The sequence below is a fragment of the Varanus komodoensis genome, unplaced genomic scaffold (assembly GCF_004798865.1).
Source record: "Varanus komodoensis strain SLA01 unplaced genomic scaffold, ASM479886v1 scaffold52, whole genome shotgun sequence".
Classification (NCBI taxonomy): domain Eukaryota; kingdom Metazoa; phylum Chordata; class Lepidosauria; order Squamata; family Varanidae; genus Varanus; species Varanus komodoensis.
Window position 1 is genome coordinate 4,881,177 of NW_025336114.1, and position 20,057 is coordinate 4,901,233.

The 20,057-nt window shown below is 42.4% G+C and overlaps 1 protein-coding gene across 1 annotated transcript in view; it reads right to left on the reverse strand.

The window, feature by feature from the left end:
- Positions 1-866: 866 nt before the first annotated feature.
- MYBPH (myosin binding protein H) overlaps positions 867-20,057 on the reverse strand; it is a 30,143-nt gene continuing 10,952 nt past the window's right edge. The window contains exons 4-10 of the mRNA XM_044447486.1: positions 14,056-14,144; positions 12,108-12,306; positions 10,710-10,849; positions 5,747-5,906; positions 5,462-5,598; positions 3,862-4,048; positions 867-927 (exon numbers count right to left, since the gene is read on the reverse strand). Of these exons, the coding sequence (XP_044303421.1) occupies positions 917-927; positions 3,862-4,048; positions 5,462-5,598; positions 5,747-5,906; positions 10,710-10,849; positions 12,108-12,306; positions 14,056-14,144 (923 nt within the window). The 3' untranslated portion in view covers positions 867-916. The remainder of the gene's footprint in view (positions 928-3,861; positions 4,049-5,461; positions 5,599-5,746; positions 5,907-10,709; positions 10,850-12,107; positions 12,307-14,055; positions 14,145-20,057) is intronic.

Below are 20,057 nucleotides of genomic sequence, written 5' to 3' on the forward strand. Positions count from 1 at the left end.
TTTGCATATCTTAAATTATTGATGCATCTTCTGCCAATTTTTCTTTCTTCCTCTGATTCTAATTCATCTTTAATCCATACTATTATACATTCCAATAATTGCCAAATAGAAATGGTTACTTATTGGTTCTGAAGTCTTTTAATTAAAAAAAAAATCCTTTCTCCATGAATTTTCATTTAAATTAGGGCAGTATTCTAATGCATTGTACAGATCAAGATTTTTCCCATGTGGTAAAGGGTTAGTGAGTAGTCTGCTTATTATGTACAATTGTAACCCTGACAAGAAATTGTTAGGTCCATTTTTGTCAAGGGTACTAGGCTGACCATTCTTGTAATGATGTGGACAAATATGTTACTGTAAAAGTAGCCCAGTTTGCTGTTTTGCCACCTAAAGGTAGGCAGAATTTTATGGATAGGAATGCAAGAGATGACACAGGTATTAATCAGAATCTTTCTTTTATTCCTGTTGCAGTGAGAATCAGAACCATTTCTTTTTATGTCTCTCCTGGCTTTTTCTTCTTCATATTAATTGTCACTATTTAATGTGATGCATATCTGTAAATGTTTCATGCCAGATTATGAAAGTGCTTTATTTTGTGATAAATAAATTGCTTGCTGGTCCAGCTCCTGTGATTTTCAATTCTGTTTCAGAGATTGGTTGAGTATTAAAAGCTCCATCACAATTTCCCTGGATATTTTAACTCTGCACCCTTTCTTTCACTACATCCCTGCTCCTGCATCACATAGCTAAATGCACTGAAAGAAATGCCAGAGGGTACTGAGTCTGGTTGTCTCCAAGGTCTGTTATGGACTCTCGAATACAGTGCATTCTGGGTATCGCTTAAGCTGTGATGATCTCCGGTTGATGGAGCTCCAGATAACCCACCTTGCTCTTCCTCTGACTCTCTGCATCATCTTCACTCTGGGACTGTGGGAAAACAAAATACGTTATACCTAGCAATGCAAAATTACTTCTCATGCATCCCTTCATGTAATATCCATCTTTTTTGTCCAGCTGGCAACATGATTATGCCATAGAGAACAAAATGTTCACCATGGAATACAAAAATATTTGAGAAAAACACAGCCTACCAGTCAGAACTTCTGGTGCTAAAGAGAACGATGCTTTGACACCTTGTTTCACTATGGTGAAAATCTGCTATGGCTGCCATTGGCAAGAATGTCAGTGTAATATGCCAGTAAGGGCTGCACGGGGGCTTGGGCCCCTTGGGAGCCAATTAGGATCAGCTGCAGAGCAACAGAGGGTAGCTGCTCCTTTATGAATGTTTCTTCATTTTCCCCACAAGAACAAAATGCAAAGCCCAGATAGTTGCTTAGCTGATTCAAATCTCCAGGGAGGTATATAGAAAGAGCAAACTATACTTGATACTTGAAAAGCCTTGTTTCTTAACCTTTCTATCCCCAGCTGGCTATGCTCTGTATTGCTTCTGCAGCATAAATGTCAATTGCTTTTTGTATTAGAGATTCCTGCTCCAGGAAAGTAGGGTGTTTAACCACATGAAATCCTCTTTTGGGCTTTGCTCTAGTTTCATTCATTAATTATTTGCAACAAGGAAGTTTCAGGGGAAGGAATAAGTTTCCCTCATTCTGGCCTTGATATTAGGTGATGCTTTACCTCCAAATACAGGAATGATGTGACCAGTACAAAGAGAGCCTAAATAGAATCGAGGCATAAAGGATCCTACCACATTCACATGAATAAAGGAAGAGGTAGGGAACCTGTGGCTGGCAGCACCTTTGCACCTGGCCTGCAGCCTCCCTGATTGCCCTGCAAAAATAAACATTATGGCTCTTGGCCCAAACAGGTCACAGCATTCCTTGCAACAAGGCAGTTTAGAACAAACATTTCAGGAAGCCACAGTGTCAGCTGAGAGTGAAATGTCATTATCTTCCAGCCGTGTAAGAGTCATGCCTTCTCACATTTGGGGTGAGGGAAGAAAGGACCTATTTGCTGAAGCAAGGAAGAACAAGCAAGAAGCCTTTTCTGGGCAGGTTATTATGGCTACTCAGCAGGTAGTTTGCTGCAGATGGAGAGGGCCACTTAGAGGAGCCTCTTTGGTATTAACAGAGTAGTTGAGAAATTACTATCACAGCTGCTTAAAGGGGTCATGTTGGGGAAATCCTACAAGGCTGCAGGATTCTGAATTCTGGGAACATATGGCACTTTATTTCAGTCATTAGGTTTGCCAGCAGGAAGACATACACACTCTCTTTCTCTATCTGATTTGGGACCTGTAGCTGCAGGAGTTTCTGGCACAAAAGTAATATAAGCACAAACCACTGTTAACTGATGCCTCTCTCTTAAATAAATAATGAACAGAGTTTCCTTTTTTTCAGAGCCAGCTCATGTAACATTGGTTTTGCTGTCTATATGCAGGGTTTCCTAAGATTTAATTAAGAGCTACTTTCCCTCTAGTTCGGAACCAGAGGTCAAGCAGACATGGCGTCAGGATGAACCCTCCCAGGAGTGGCTCCTGGGCAGATCAGGAGGGGTGGCTGACCACATACCCTCATTAGCTGCCTGGACAGCAGTAGTATCTGGTGCCCCCAGGACTGATGGAACAGAGAGCAGGGCAGATGCTCAGTAATCTACAGCAACTGCTGGAGGAGGACAGGAGATCCTCAGGACACTCAGCAGCTGCAAACCATGCACTGGAGCAAATGTACCTGTTTCTGAGGGATCTCTGTGCCACAAGGGTAGCTGCCCATTTGCCTCCAATATTGAGCTGCTTCTGCCAACCCCCCCCCCCCCCACCACCACCACCACTGCAACTGCTTTTCTCCCATCACAGCCTGCCCACTGTGAAGCGGCCACCAGCACAGCTTGCAGGGGACAGCTTGCATGAGCGCAGGTGGTGGGACTCACCAGGACATCCCCCACACACTCCTCACGCTGAGGGAGGGGCTTTCCCATTATGCATGCAGGAGGCTGGAAACATCCAGCAGGGCCATGATGAGGTCTAAAATTTCCTGCTTAAAGTGACTTTAAAACTTTTGACTGAAGCATGTGGCAGGTGAGATCAGTTGTGTTACGGCCACTAGTATGATGCAGGGAGTGTGTTGCGGGGAGCCAGAATGGTAGAAGAGAAGGAGCAGGTCCTTCTGCTTCAGGTCGTATGACATCTCGCACTTGTGTGTCATAAGAAACTGAACTTGTTCCTGGTGTTGTTTTGCCTCCTCCTGCATTGTGGGGATAACAATGCAGTCTTATGTTACAGGCTGGTCGTAAGGATACAACAAAACAATGCATGCAAATACTCTAAAAGCATATTCTAAATAGCCATATAAATGCTAAATATTTATACTAAGCTAGCTTGCAGGAAATGGCATCTCTTCTGATCTATACAAAGACTGATGCCACCACAGCATTGGACAACTCCTTTGTACTGAGTCAACTTCTTAATGAAACTTAATGAATCAACACAGAACATGCAGCATTTGGCAAGCACTTAAGTTATTACTCATTGCTGAATAATGGTTCCTTGAGAAACTAAGATGTTTTGTGTGAAAGGCCATCAGTACTAAAAAGCAGCATTAACACTGTATGAAGTGATTCTGAGACTGTCCCAAGAGGAAATGGCTGCCAGCAATCCAACCAACTGGAATGCAGAACACCGGATTTAAACTGCATCTAGCAAACACCCAATATCTATCAGTCATGTCTCTACAGGGGGATGCAATACAGAAAATATTCATTACATGATTATAGCTGGAATACCCACAGGGGGACAAAGGATTCCAAGTCTCTGCAGCATTTAAATCCCCTTTGAAAAACTTAGCATTGCATCAAATCAGATATTCCTGATCAAGCAGCCTGAAGACTTCATATATACATACATACCTTTTACATCCAGCCTGCAATCTACAGAGGCCTCCCCAAAAGGGTTCACTGCTTTGCAGGTATAGATACCACCATCAAAGGGGTTTGGTTTACGAATTTCTAGGGAACAAACGCCTTGGTTCATGACAGCTAGATATTTAGGGTCTTCTCGAATCTCCATTTGGTTTTTCATCCAGATCACTTTGGGCTAAAGCAAAAGACAAGTACTGAAATAGGTGAGATGAACAGACATCTGAACAGACATCTGGAAGGCACTGCTCATTGGCCCCAGGTGGGCAGCAGTTTCCCCAGTTCTGATTGGCATCTAGACAACCTCTGTCCTTCATTGTTTTGTACCTCAATCCCTCTTGCATGCAGACTCACTGGGATGACTATTCATAATATCCTGATTATCTCCTAGTGTTGTCATAAACTGGGCGGCACCTAGGAATGTTCTCAGCTGCTCCTATTACACATGAGTATCTTAACCAATTTCTGAGAAACTGTTTAGACAGAAAAGAACCATAATTCCCAGCATGCCCCAGCTAGCTAGGAGTTGTAGGACTTGTTTCTGTCCTAACATGCATTGGGGTGTGCCCTGTGGAAATCAGAACTCTTATCTGCCTTTGCCTTCCTTTCCCAGCCAGAGCCGGAAGCCAGCTAGCTTGGTTAAAAGGTATAAAAGGAGGCATTCCAGATTGTGGGAAGAGGAGGAGGCAGAAGAGGGCAGGATATGAGGTGGCCTACAGCAGCTCCAGCCTTCTTCCCTCCTCTTCTAAGATGCTCTAGCCAAGCAGAGAGGAAAAGATTGCCTTTGCTGCTCTCCCACTCTCAGTAGGATGACCATGAGCCTCCTGCATGGATATCCATGGGCTCATGGATATCACAATAGGAACGTGCTCTAAGTAATACACCTGAGGTTATGCAGAAGAACTGTGGAAGAAACAGGATTAGAATCCAGGCTTCTATGATTAGTTGGGCCTTACCTTTTGCATCACTCTACTGAAGGACCAGTATTTGTTGTGAAACAGGTTGTGTCCTTTCATCACAACCAAATATAGGTGCATGAAAATGTCACAGTGACTCTAGAAAGATGCTTCAGCAATTTAGACTTTGCCAATTTTGATACAAATGGACCTAATTTGCTCCTCCTAAGCTGCTGCTACTGTTATTTTAGAGTTCAGTGTTTTTGAATCTTGTAAGATACAGAGTAGTACATTCTGTAAATTAAATGAAATACTGTATGGATCAGAATGGAGCTGTTCATAGACTTGGCAATCCTCTGAACATTGCATTGCACTTCTTGACTAAAAAACAGTATCAAAATGCATAATTTTGCAATAAAATACATTTAGAAATGCATTGTTAAGAGAAAATACATTGTAATACATGGTAAAAATGTGGATTTTCATGCAAATTAAAAATCCAGCAGACTCATGTAATGAACATGTGCAAATGTGCACTGGGAATAGATTGATCTATCCATCCCTAATTAATCCAATCCCCCTCTCCTTAATGATAAAAGGGATGGGTCACACTTCCTATTGCTCTTTCTGTACTACTGTGGAATCCTGCCTGACTGCAGATGGGCAGGGAGTTCCCAAGCCACAGTGGAGCTCACCTTCGGGAAGCCTCGGACACAGCAGACAAGCTGGGTACTGTAGCCCCGAGTGGTGGTTCTGTCAGTCAGAGGCTGGGTGAATTTTGGAGGTTCAGAGAAATCCCGGCTGTTGAAGGCTTCTGGTTTGTACATGACCACTGGGAAAGGGGGCAAATAGATTTAACTGTGAATAAGAGGAAGAACCAGCTTCAAAGTTTTTTAATTTTGCTTTAAAAAACCCAACCTGGCCATCAGGCTTAGAAGAGAAGGGATGGGTTTGTTCCAGCATACTGATGTGGTCCCTACCTGATTTTTTAATGTGTGCCACATCCTTGGTGATGGCAGGTCTCTCACTAAGGCCACAGGGGTTCTCTGAGAAGACTCGGAAGGAGTAGCTGTTGCCAATGATGAGATCAGACACTGTGCAGCTGGTGCGGTTGTAGTGTTCCAGAACTGTGAACCATTGCTAGAAAGCAGGGAAGACCAGCCTTGAAACATCCAGCAGGCCCTTGTTCAAGGCACAAGGCTGCCTTCTAAGCCTCCCCAGGGATTGCTTGCTGAATTATACCTACAGCAGGACTAAAACTTCTCCAAGCCAAGAACTATGGAATTGCTGACTCACCTTTGCAGCCAGCCAATCTGACCTGAGTTGCCACTATGCTGGGAAAACTATGCATTTAACATATTTTTTAATTTTGAGTCCTGTCGTTTTCACACCTCCACATTTTCCAAAGGTACTGTCAAAGGAAAGAAACAGCTCATAATCTAAATGGGTAAACTGAAGAGAAAATGAGAAGGAAGGAAAGCTCCCTACTGCACAGGCATTCATATTGCATTGGGGTGAAGATTCAAGACTGGAATTCCTCTTTACACAGCAAACGACTCAGTGTAGGCAGCAGTGCCAGCAAAGTGCGGGAAATGGACCCTTTTCCCAGCCATCCAGCATGTTCTCCCACTTTCCCTGAATGTATGTGCCATACTAATTACTGACACTATGCTGCATTAAAACCTCCGAATGATTATGTATTTGCATGCAGCAGTGCGATACTTCTTGGACCTTGTAGCAAGGCCCCTGACTCTTAGCGAAGGGGAATGCTTGTGCATCTGGCAGCAGTAAAACACCTAGATTCCCTCCTCTGCAACTTTCTGAAATGGGTACTTCCCAGAAGGCCTGTGCTGTGAGTGCCTGTTTCCAAACATGTAAAGGACCACTGTACTTAAAAAGACTGGCACAAGGGTTATTGAAAAGTCATTTACTTTTTAGAATAAACCTTGCCAAGGTTTAACAAACCTTAAAGCTCCAAAACGAAACATTGCAAACAATAAAAACTAATATGAAATCAAAATTAAAACACTCCAGGATCATATAGACCAGGGTTGGGGAGCATACGGCCCTCCAAATGTTGCTGAACTGCAATTCCTAGCATCCTTCACCCTTGCTGGCTAGGGCTGACAGGGGTTGTACCCCAGTGATATCCAGAGGGTTACACATTCCCCACCTGTGACATACACAATGATCCCAGAAAAATTCTGTGATCACCTGAGTATCTGGATATAAACAACCAGAAATGCTAGCAGTGCTTCTGTGCAGCAGCTCTGTGAGGGACATGACACAACTCCAGGTTTCCAGAAATAGCAGAGATCTCCAACTCTTCTTGGGAGTTGTGATTGGAAGGACCCCCGTAACAAACCTATGCTACAAAGGCAAACTAGGTTGACCTACTGCCATGCCTGAAATAAGTGCAGCCAATGCAGAATCAGGGAGGAAAAGGTTTGCAAGGAAATATTTGTTGGATTAAGAATGGATATATTTAGAGAGTTATTTAGGTTGTATGCTTGTTTTTTTTAATCAAAAATAATGGGTTATTTTTGATCCTGATTTATCTTCTTATTCAAGATAATGTTATGAATTCAATTTATTTTTAAAGCATTAAACAAACATTTCCTATAGTTCTGCTGTTCATGTCCCTGGCCGAATCTCTACTACATAAACTAGCAGTGGCCAAATGTGTATTCTTGTCTACTGTCACACTTCTACAATTCTTCCTAGTTCAACCACAATTTTTGTTTCTGTTGTCTGTGATGCAATATGCCTACATTAGCTTCATGTTCCAATCAAGCTGACACTTGCTTCAATGGATGAACTCCATATTATATATGAGCAGCTGAATTCTGCTTTCCTGGAATTTTCCTTCCTGGAAACCTTTTCCGAAGGATTTCAAAGAGCTATTTTTGCAGAATGAAAAATTAGGTACAAGCAATCATGACATCATCTTCTCTGGAATTTGTCTGGAGGTTGATGCACATTGCCACCAGTTCTTAAGAACTTTTTAGGCCAAAGAGAATGCAAAAAAAAAAAAAAAGTCCTCAAAACAAATCTGGACAAGATTTACTGTGTGTAAATCACCTTACTGCTTGAATTGCAAAGAGAGTGTTTAGAATTCCTCAGAAAAGCCAGAGGAAAGAAAATTTCCAGGAATCAAGCTATGGTTTCTCAGTCTTATTCTCAACCTGTGTTTTTCTTTGCAAATTCTTACCTATCAGCAGCCTAGATATGACTAGATACATTTCTGTACATTTAATGTAGAATGTTAAAAATGTAAATGTAAAATGTAAGCTGTCCTCCGTCAGCTTCACTGGCTTCCCATTGAAGTCCAGGCCCAATTCAAGGTGCTGGTTATCACCTACAAAGCCCTAAACGGCTTGGGACCTGGTTACCTAAAGGAGCGACTGTGTCCATATGTGCCCTCCCACCCCTTGAGATCGGTGGCAGAGGCCCTTCTCTGGGAGCCCTCTGTGAAAGATATTAGGAAGGTGAGTACCCGAAGGAGGGCTGTCTCTGCGGTGGCACCCAATCTATGGAATGCGCTCCCCAGAGAGATCCGCCTGGCGCCGTTGTTATTTGTTTTTCAACGCCAGGCCAAGACCTTTTTATTTAAACGTTACTTTAACTGTTGATTTTATTTATTGATTTTAAATCTGTTACCAGGATGTTGCCAGTATTTTATGTATTTTGTTTAGAAATATATTTATTTATGTATTGGAAGTTGCCCCGAGGCTTATGTGAATAGGGCAGCATACAAGTTGTCCAAATAAATAAATAAATAAATAAATAAATAAATAAATCCATCCATCCATCCATCCATCCATCCATCCATCAGCCTGATGGGAGCTGTTAATCAATGGGGTCAGATCAAGCACAGAGAGGAAATTTAACTTTCTCCATTCCTGCTGTGGTTCCTAGGAAAACCTCTCCTCTCAAACTAGTATTTGCATTCAGGGGGAAAAAATCCCCTAACAGAGTTTGGCCATCTGTCCCACAGCTCTGCATCCCCACCTTAGCCAGCTGCCACCCTCTTAGTTATTCCCAGCTCCTTATAGTTTTGGATAGCAATCTAATTTCCATGCCTCTGAAAGTAGCACCCACTTTGCAAGAATTATTGATCCCACTGTTCCAGATAGACAATGTCCCCAGGTAGAACAGATCTTTAAATGCTTCTCCCAATATGTTGCATACCGTTTTTTTAACCATGGCAGTTACTGACTCATGGCCTTATAACCTGGCCTATCCTGCATGAACGGAAACATAAATGTATGCTCGGAATAACATATTCCGGTGCCATCCTAATTATACTGGTGCACCAGGGGTCATAGTATTCAGATGTCAACAAGGCACTATAGATCAAGTATTTTAGTAAGCATGAAGGGCCCATACTCAGTCAGCTGCAAATTCCACCAAATGAGTTTAGCCAATTCTTAGCATAATACACTAGATAGGTTGTTGTCAGAATCAGAGGAATGAACCTTGCTCTCTAGTAAGTACTACAGAATTTTTAAAAAGTGGACCCCCCAAAGTTTAATTTTCAGGTACTAAAGAGGAAGCCAGGAGAGGTGCTATTTTTTGCAAATATATTATTGCTTTGTATGTCCAAAAAACTCAGGATGCATTGGAGGATTTTGTGGTTTCCTTACACAAGAGTAGGTAGGCAATTAAATCTATGCCAAGTGCTACATTAAGTATATTATATTGTAAAGTATATTATAAGTAAAGCAAATAATGCCACAAACAGCTTAGGAGGCATTTAGCTAATAGGTTTTTTAAGATGGATTAGGACAGTAATGGCGAACCATTTAGAGACCGAGTGCCCAAACTGCAACCCAAACCCCACTTATTTATCACAAAGTGCCAACACTGCAATAAAACCTGAAAACTGAGGGTTTAGTTTAGAAAAAAATAACTCACAGCCAGTCCAACCAAATATATATATCCTTGGCAGCGCACTGGCTGGCCATGCGAAAGCTCGGATGAGTCACGACTAATGAGTCATGACCTCGTTTTTCTAACCCTAACACTGCCCTGGTGCCACCCCTAACCCTAATACAGGGCTAAAGTTCCATTGAAAATAATGCGATTTTGAAAAAGCCATCCTTGAGTAGCTTTTTCTGCACAGCTCATCATTTCTGCCCATTCTAAACACATTCCAACCATCAAAATTATGCCAGGACACCTTGTTTTTGTAACCCTAACTCTACCCTGGTGCACACCCCTAACCCTAACACAGGGCTCAAATACTATTGAAAAGAGGGTGATTTTGAAAAAGTCTTCTTTGAGTAGCTTTTTCTTCACAGCTCAACATTTCTGCCCATTCTAAACACATTCTAACCACCAAAATCATACCAGGACACCTTGCTTTTCTAACCCTAACCCTGTGATGGTGAACCTTTTAGAGACCGAGTGCCCAAACTGCAACCCAAAACCCCCTTCTTTATCACACAGTGCCAACACTGCAATAAAACCTGAAAACTGAGGTTTTAGTTTAGAAACTAAACTCACAGCCAGTCCAAGCAAATCTCTCTCTCTCTCTCTCTCTCTCTCTCTCGCTCTCTCGCTCTCTCGCTCTCTCTCTCTCTCTCTCTCTCTCTCTCGCTCTCTCTCCTTGGCAGCGCATTGACCAGCCATGCGAAAGCTCGGACGAGTCGCAGCTAATGAGTCATGGCTCGTGACGTCATCGCCTGGCACCACGACTCCTTTCTGAGCATGTGCATGGCCCCTGTGTGCGCCATTATCCGATGCTTGGCTGCTGGGGCAACTTGGCTTTCGTGCCGACAGAGAAGGCTGTGTGTGCCCACTGTGGCACGTGTGCCATAGGTTCGCCAACACTGGGTTAGGGTAATGGCTTTACAGCACCCATTACTGATCCCTGTAAGAATGTCTACTCCCAGCTGTTCCATGCTTGTGGTCTGTATCTCTCAAGTGCCCCATTCTTACCTTAGTTTTCAATTCTGCTTTTTGGACTGTGTAACCCTTGAGCTCAGCATTGCCATTATCTTTCGGTGGCTTCCACTCCAGTGCCACATTAAAACCCCACACATCCAGCAGCTTCAGATCCTCGGGAGGACCTGGTCTCTCTGAAAAGAAAAGCCCCACAATGCAGGCACATTACCTTGGAAGGATAACAAAGATAACCAGATAACAAAGAGTAGCCATCTAGAAGAAAGAAGACATTTTAAGCAATTGGGAATATGTGTCTCATCTATGATACACTGCCCTTTCAGCCCCAACTTCAACCACTTGACCTTAGTGTAGACATAATGCCAAGAACAATGGTTCCTAATTTTTCAGTGTCTTTTCCCTGCACTGTCGACTTACCCAGTTATGTAATGGAGTCAAGCCTACAACAGAAAAGTTGTTACAGTAAACACCTCCCTTGTGGCATAAGTGCCAAATTATCCAAGTGCAAAGTAACGCTATCTACTCCATGACGGTTCTGCTTGCCACTTGAGGCCCAGGTGGCTCCAGTGGCACAAAGTGCCTTCTACCATCTTCAGCTAGTGGCACTGTTATGCCCCTGTCTAGGCAGGGATAGACTGATTTCAGAAATCTATGTTCTAGCAGTTGCTAAAATAGATTATTTCAATGCACTCAACATTGGACTGCTCTTTAAGACTGTTTAGAAGTTGAAGCCAGATTAATAGCTAGCACCAGAAGGTCCAAACATATAGGACCAGTTCTGGCCTGCTCACATACCTCTAAGTTTCCAAGCCCAATTCAAGGTGCTGGTTTTAACCTATGAAAAATAATCCTAACCCTAACCTATAACCCTGATGGAATGCCTCTCTTGGCCTCAGTCTACCCAGTCACTATGATATGCAGCAGATTTCTAATCCAAGGAAGTCCTGGAAAAAGGCAAAAAAGAGGAAGACCTTTTCAGTGGTGACCCCAAAATTATGGTGACCCAAAATTTATGGGATGAGCCACCTGGCACTCACAACAGTATCTCTTCAGCATCATGTTAAAACTGCCATCTACTTCCACACATGTAATTGCACATGAGGTGATGTGCCATTAACAAGTGAGTTTCTATTGAATAGCTTGCAATGTTTAAACTGCTTTAAATTTTGTACATTGGAATTTTACATAGGGTTTTATTGCATCTGCACTTTTATTGTATGCACTTTAATATGTTTACTTTGATCAATTGTGAACTACCCAGAAAGCTTCAGATCTTGGGGTGTACAGAAATGAATAGCAGCAGCAACAACAATGACGACGATGATGATGAAAAATGGAATTCTGTGGCTCTTGCTTTAGAGGATGTTGCTTCAAGAGAAGAAGTATTTGTGCTCATCTCCCTTCAATCAAACTGTATGTTTCCATTGTCCTTACCAATCACCCTTAGATCAATGGTGGCTTTGTCTTCTAGTTCATCTAAGATCTTAACACTTATTTCATATTTTCCAGAATCCTTGCGCTGCGCATCTCGGATAAAGAAGATGGAGTCCCTGTCACTGTTGCGCACAACCACTCTCTTGGGATCCAGCGGCTGGCCGTCTTTGGACCATGTCACCTGTGGCTTTGGCTTCCCCTACAAAAAGTACATGGAAAATAATTGGTACAAGTTGCCTTTGTTCTATTTAACAAGGACAGAGGTGCAGAACTTCAAAACTGAGGCCCAAATTCAACCTGCCAGGAGTCCCAGTCTGCCCCGCCCCCCTGAAGTTCCCCAGATGGTATCACTCACTTTTCTCCAACCAAAGATAATTCGGGGGTTTCCCAGCTTTTGTGAAGCTTCCCCCTGCCCCCCTCCCATCCTAAAAAGTTGATATGCATCTCCCAAGGTTTCGACACTGCGGGAAGAGCTTTAAGCTAAAATAAGCTTGTGTGTGTAGTATTTTTGGCTCCACTCTTTTTGCCTCTGGAAAGTCTTCCCAAGAGCTTCTCTGAAATGGAATTCAGTCCTTGGGATGAAAGGGATTCTGTACTCCAGTTCTAGGCAACTAATGTTTACAAATACACTTCTACGCAAGAGGCAGCTAGTGGTCTTTCATGATGGCCTACGAGAGTCAAGTGCTCCATAAAACACAATGAGCAGGATGACTGTGGCAGGGACTGGAGGTTCATTCAATTCAAGGGCTAGACCTGACTAGTTCAGAAGACTAAAACCTAGTGCAAAATGACCACAGTCATTCTGTCTGGCAGCCTAAACTTTACACTTATTATACATTCCTTCCCACTTTCTAGCTGGGTATAATTTAGTATCTCATAAACGCAAAAACAAAACAAATTTTTCAGGAGTATTTTTGGAGACAGGGCAGTTGCAGGCACACATTTATTTTAACATCACTCATATTTCAGATGCTTTGAATAAGGAGTCTCCAAAGGTCTTAGCAGTGTCCTGTTATAGAATTAAAGCCGCTGCTTGTGCATATAAATTTGCACCAGACAGATGATTTTTTTTCACAGAATTTTCCTCAAAGCTGTGGGCTATGAAGTCACCCACACCCTCCAAAAATCTAGGGACAGCTGGAACTCACATGAATGTGTGGCAAATGCAGTTGCTTCTGGCAGCTGTCCCTTCAAGGGTGGAGCCTAGATCCATAATAGCATCCGTCTACAAATATCAAGGAAATGCATGGCATGCTATACCCTCTTCCAAGCCTCTCTATGCCACTACATATGGCTTGTACTTGCTATTTTTGGTAAAGAGCTATTTTAAGCTCTGGACTATAAACCCTCACTCCATTGCTCGACTGAAACATATTGCTTCTGTCTTCTCAATACAGATAACATGTCTGACTACAGCATAGAGGTAATCTGTTAGGTAAAAGCTCTTTAAATCAGATGAAGATAAAGAGAAGGTCTGGCACCAGATTTCAGTGCCAAGAATAGTCAGATAGTTATAAGAGTCTTTTTATCAGCGTCCTGGGATTAAGGCTTTCAAAAGGCATGGATCTGGCATGACTTGAAATATCATGCTTTTGTAAAATGTGCTTAGGCAGGGTGAGACTTTATAGCTTGGAACTGAATGACTTGTGAAGTACCCTGTTTAATCGCAATACAAATTTCTTCTCAGGCTTGAAACTGCTTTTGGTCCAGGTCCATTTCTCCTCTATCCACCTCACTATTCACTCCACAGGCAAGTGCTAAAGGGCTGATAGGTTCTCATTTAAGTCAGTGCACCTGTCCCCCAGGCCCTATGAAACTTGCTCTCTTCTGCAACTCTTACTTTGGTTTATCTACTATTGTTAGCTTCTTGCCTCTTAATCAAAGGCTTCTCTTCAGAAGAAGATGAAAAGATTAAACAGCCACTGAATAAGAACAGTGACCCACATACCCGAAAAGGGACCATCAGGTTCACCGATTCTCCCACAGTCCTCATGTACAAGTCCCTCAAGAAGCGTGGCAGTCGGATCTTGGGTTGCTCTGGACAAAACAGAATCGCATAGTCTGCCGTGAGTATTGTGGAATGGCAGGCACATCTCCCTCGTGTGAACCCAAAGTGGTAAGGGGGAATCACCTGGGCAGGGATGGGGAATGTGTGGCCTTACAGAAGTTGCTGGACTACAACTTCCATCAGTCCCAGTCAGCATAGCAAGTGGTGAGGGAAGATGGGAGTCGAAGCCCAACGACATCTGAAGGGTCACCTGTTGCCCTCTTCTGCCATAGTGTAATCTTTCCACAACATATTCTATTTTACCTAGTGAAGGTAATTCAGTAAAATCAAGAGAATTTTTCCTCTCAGCACAGCAATGCTTCTTCCTCAGGTCATAAACACAACTCAGAGATGCAAGGCAAAACAAAAAATGGTTAAATTTACTATCACAGTTTAGAGTATCAAGATGGAAATGAGTTTGGCCAATGCCACAAAGGCAGCACCTTACCTTTTACCCAGTATTAAATGACATATTTATAACTTGCCCCAAGCCTTGCAGGTCTTCAGGTCAGGTTAATAACTTTAGAAAAATATCACAGGAGCAGATAGAGCTGTGATCTTTTTAAAAGGCTAAACCTATAGATAGAAGTCAGAAATAATAGCTGTTTCTCTGAGTGGCTTACAAAATGCTAAAGCAGCTTATAAAGTACAATCAGTAAAATAGATAAAAATAAAAAAAATAATTAAATGTTAAAATATTATCCAACATGATAAAACATAATACTGATTCATATTTAAGACACAGACCAAATATAACCAAATATTAAACAAAACAAGCAATTAAATATATAAATTAACAACAAAGCACAAATTAAATTAACCAAATGCCTGGGGGGTGGGGGGAGTTTTTATTTGGTGCCTAAAAGAAAGCAAGAATGGAGCCAGCTATATGTCCCTGGAGAGTGAATGACAAAGTCTGGGTGACCCCATCCAGGGCAGGTTGAATATTTCCCAGCTGGAGTGTGGGAATGCCCACCAACAGAACCTCTGTCTTGTCTGGATTCAGCTTCAGTTCATTGGCCCTCATCCAGCCCATTACCAAACTCAGGCACTGGTGTAGAACAGCCACTGCCTCACCTGGATCAGATGAAAAGGTGAGGTAGAGCTGGCTGTCATCACCTCACTGGTGACACCTCAGCCTACACCTGTGGATGGCCTCACTCAGTGGTTTCATGGAGATATTAAAAAGCATGGCAGACAGAATTGACTCCATGGCACAATCACCAGCCCTCCAGTGCCACCATCTGGAACCAATCAGCCAGGTAGGAGTGGAACCACTGAAAAGCAGTGCCCCCAACTCCCACACTGGCCAACCATTCCAGAAGGACACCATGGTTGGTGGTATCAAAAGCCACTGAGAAGTCCAGAAGAATCAACAGGGTCGCACTTCCTCTATTTCTCTCCTGGCACAAGTCATCCCATAGGGCAACCAAGCTAGTCTCTGTACCAAAATCAGACCAAAAGCCTGTCTGAAATGGACCTAGATCATCTGTTTCCTCCAGAAGGGCTTGGAGCTGCTGACCCACCACCCGCTCAATCACCTTGCCCGGAAAGGAGATATTGGCTACTGGTCTAAAGTTGCTTGCAGCCACAGCCCTTTCTTGATGCATCCCTCCCATCATGCTGACATAGACCCCTTCCAGCTATGGCATCAAAAGCAAGTGTATAGTCCCATTTGCCACAGTTCTGCTAGCTCTAATGACTCCGGGTGCTGCCGCATGGAGGGTTCCTACCACTACCAATCAGAAGGCAGCTATTCAACCTTATGTTTCTTTAACATATTTTCTGTGGAAAGAAAAAAGTCAGAAGAAGTGGTGAATAAACATGGGAGGGTTAATGAATGATGTTGTCATCTGGATTCCCTGAAAAAATCTATGAATAAGACAAGGTAATGACACTATGAAAGCCCTGTCCAGAAGCACGCCCAGTAGCTCAAGAAAGAATGGGCATATTTCACACCATTCCACCCTGGGACTAATTCAATGTCCAACTGAAGGATATTCAAAAAGGCATATGAACAAGGCTTGCTGGAGTTCTTACTGTTGATTCCCTGAGAAGTTGAAACTAGCGGATGTGACTTTCACCTCTGTACTCTACAGATATGCAATTAAGCACTGCCTGGAGCTTCATTTCAGCCAGACTGATATCATAAGGATTAGAAAATCTGTGCTCCAGAGACAGCGATTTCTTCTGTTTCAGTGACAGAACTGATGCAGTAGGAAGGAGCAACTGTCTTCTCTGTCTCATCCAAACCTAAACCTGCACATCTACTCCAATTTCATACAAGATGAAAAATCCAGAGCAAGACCCTTAGCTCCATATCTAGCCCAGATTTTTTATAACACCTAAAGACTCTAGGCATAGATCCTGCCCAATAGTCTAAGCTGGAAGTCTTGGATCCTGTACATTCTTACTGATTAGGGCTGCAAACCAATGCCCACTTACTTAAGAGTACCTAAGAGTAAGCCTTAATTACCTAAGAGTAAGCCTCAATTAATCTTACTCCTGAGTGGGCACAATATTGGGATGTGAGACTCCAAGAGAGGATAACATCCTCATAAGTTTTCAGATATAATATTGGATGATAGGTGCCAGTTGCCACGAGTCTCCAGGGAATGATCTTTCTGCTTGGAATGCAAGATTTTAGTCTCTAAATTTAGTAAGTGTAACAAGAGTATTCTTTCAAACTAGATGTGAAATACTTGTTATGTAAACTGGAGGATCAGCCATTACTGAACAGCATCTTTGCTGAATAAGAAGTTGGATTCATACTGAAACTTCTACAAGTAACAGTTGCTCTGTATTTCCTGAGATGTATAAAAAACAACAACAGCAGCAACAACCTAGGTTCCCTCTACCTAATAGTAACTTAAAATGTCAGCTGCGTTGCTGATAGATGCACAGTCCATGCTGGAAACATGCCTATATACATTCCCTGGGGAAACATAATGTAAGATGCAAATGAAGTCTCTGTATGTTTAATCACTTGTCATCGCCCTCACTAGCATCAACATAGCAATAGCATAACTGTAGCATGCTATATTTGTAAGTAGCCTCCTGGGTGGTAAAGGAATTACACTGGGGTTTAATGGAAGAGCTGTGTGTGCCTCTAAGGCTTAAATACACAGCAGCAGCTTACATTCCAGAAGTGTGCACATAAAGGAAGATCCAGAATTAAAATGAACTGGATAGTTATTTTATCTACTGTGTGCAATGGACTAAGATGCACCAAAAGCAACTCTGAAAGACTTAAATGGCCCTGCAAAAACTGAAACAACATCTTCACGCACCCATCTACTTGACTTCAAAATCCTTTCTTGGCACTTATCAGTCTAGAGAAATGTAATACACCAAGGAAAGGACTTAATCTCTATATAATGTTTCCTATCCCTGCATGTAAGACATAGCTTGCTATTAAAGGTACCATGTTAATCTCATTGTGGTGTAATGGCAAGACTGTCATCAGGAAGACTTGGTTTGAATCCCTGCTATGCTGGTCTGCACTTTTGGATACAAATGTTATGCAGGTGCTCCAAGAGAAAACATGACGGATGACTCACTGGGACCATGGAGCCACATGAACCATGATTTGAACCACGTTGCTGCTTTTCTTTCGACATAAAAATGGCAGCATTAAGCATGCTTTATAAAACTCTTGATTAATGTAACAAGTATTTTGGTCATCATTAGCCATGAAATTCACTGGGTCACCTTGAATCAATACCTAAGAGCATAAAAAGAGCCCTGCTAAATCTAACCAGTCTAAAGGTCTAAACAGTCCAGCATCCTGTTTCCCATGCTGTTCTATGTGCCATTATGGTGACGTCATGAAGGGATGCCCTCCAGAGTGTTCTGTCCTTGACAGCCCCACTCAACTTTTGTGAATTCAAGGCTGTGGCTTCCTTTCTGGAATTGATCCATCTCCTATTTGGCTTTCCCCTTCTTCTTCTGCCTTCCACTTCCCCTAGCATGATTGTCTTCTCCAGGCAGTCTTGCCTTTTCATGATGTGCCTGAAGTACAACAGCTTCAGTTTCATAATGTTTGCTTCCACTGGTTTCCCACAGTGACCAACAAAGGAACCCTCAAGAACCAGTCACTAGCCCTCTCCTGTGGTTGCGTGCTGCCTCTGATCCTAGTTGGTTGTCATGACTCATCATGACTGATTGTCATTTGGCGTTATATTACTTGGATTTATCTAATCTCTATTTAAAGCTGCCTAAGTTAGTGGACTTTTCATGGAAGCAAATCCCATAGATGAACTATGCTCTATGTGCAGAAGTGCTTTCTTCCATCATTCCTGAATGTGCCCCCATTTAACTCTACTGAATCATCTTAGGTTCTAGCAGTATAAGAAAGGGAGAAGGTCTTTTTTTCCTATCTACTCTTTCGACACCTGCCTATTTAAACATACCTTCACTCTGCCCCTCCTCCTCATTCACCTTTTTCCTAACTAATAACCTCTAATCATTGTAGCCAGCCTTCAAAACAGAATTGTTTAGCCTTAATTTTTTTATCATGAATGTCATGAAAATAAAAATGGGTAGCCCCTCTGTATGTTATCCTGAACTCTCTGGATGAAGGATGGTACATAAACATGAAGACGAGTGTAATGGTCAGTGACAGACTGGAGCTTTAAGGCTTCATTTTCCAACTTCACCAGTTAGACCACCCAGTTGTAGTAAACCAACATGCTGCAAGCAACAGGTTAAACCAGGAAGAAAACAAATGAAAAAGAGTTCCATGAAATATTGTAGGGCCTTGGAGATTAAACAAGCATCACTAACTCTGGTTTTCAGACTCACTGTGCCAACAAATACAAACTAGAGATGAAATGCACCAAAGGCTATGCCAAAGACAAGGTACAAGCCAGAAACACTGTAGAGTACCAGTCTTGAGATGCAGCATCATAACATTTGGGCCAGCTATTCCAGTACTGATTGTTTATGACTTCCTCCTCCAACTTAACTAAACCATAGACAAACATTTACCCAACATGGGATAATCCTGACCTCCTCGTTCAGGTTTGGCCCAAGACATTCTGCTGCCTGATGCAAAGGACAAGAGCGTATCTCCCTCTCATTCCATATACAAAAGCTGTCCAGACTGACAGTGGCATCTTAGTTCAGCACTGGCGACAGGACTGTGATTCCGCCATAGCTGAAGGCATTAAGTTATTTATTACATGTATATCCCACTTTGTTCATACAATGAACTCAAAGTGACTTACATCATTCTCAGTCATATCCCAGGACTAATGCAAGAATACATACACAGTTGGAATCCTGCTACCAGGAAAAGCCACTTAGGAGAGATGCCTTAGAATGGAAAATCAACCAGTAGGGAAAGGATTAAACACTCCCTTCCCTACCAGTCCTCTGCTATAAGTAACCCTTTCCCAAAATGGCATTTCTTATAAATGTGCAAATGTAGAAAATGCCTTTTCTTATGGATATGTGCTAGTAATGAATGTTCCTTTTGACATTTGCTAAAGAGAGCAGTCTTTTCCAGAGGAGGCAATTTAGAATAAAGGAGCACCAAGAAGAGGAGCTTTCAATCTTTCTTCTGTGTGTTGCTTCTCTATTCCAAATTGCTTTCCTTCCCCTAGCCAGCTTTTCTCCTTTTAGAGTTCCAAATGAACATTGCCTTCCATCAATTTTAGGATGTGGCTAAGGGAGAAAGAAATAACAATTACATGATCCTTTCAGCACACAGAAGTATTGTCTCCATACTGTGCGTAAAGAGCTGAAACTGAGCAATGGTGGGTTACCTAAGACCCCCGGTGAGCATCTGCCTGAGCAGAGTTCCAAAGGGGCCACACCATACTAACAATATATAACATCGAATTGTAAATAGCTCCACAGTCTCTAAGGAGCTGTAACACCTTTTGTCTATATGTTGCTCA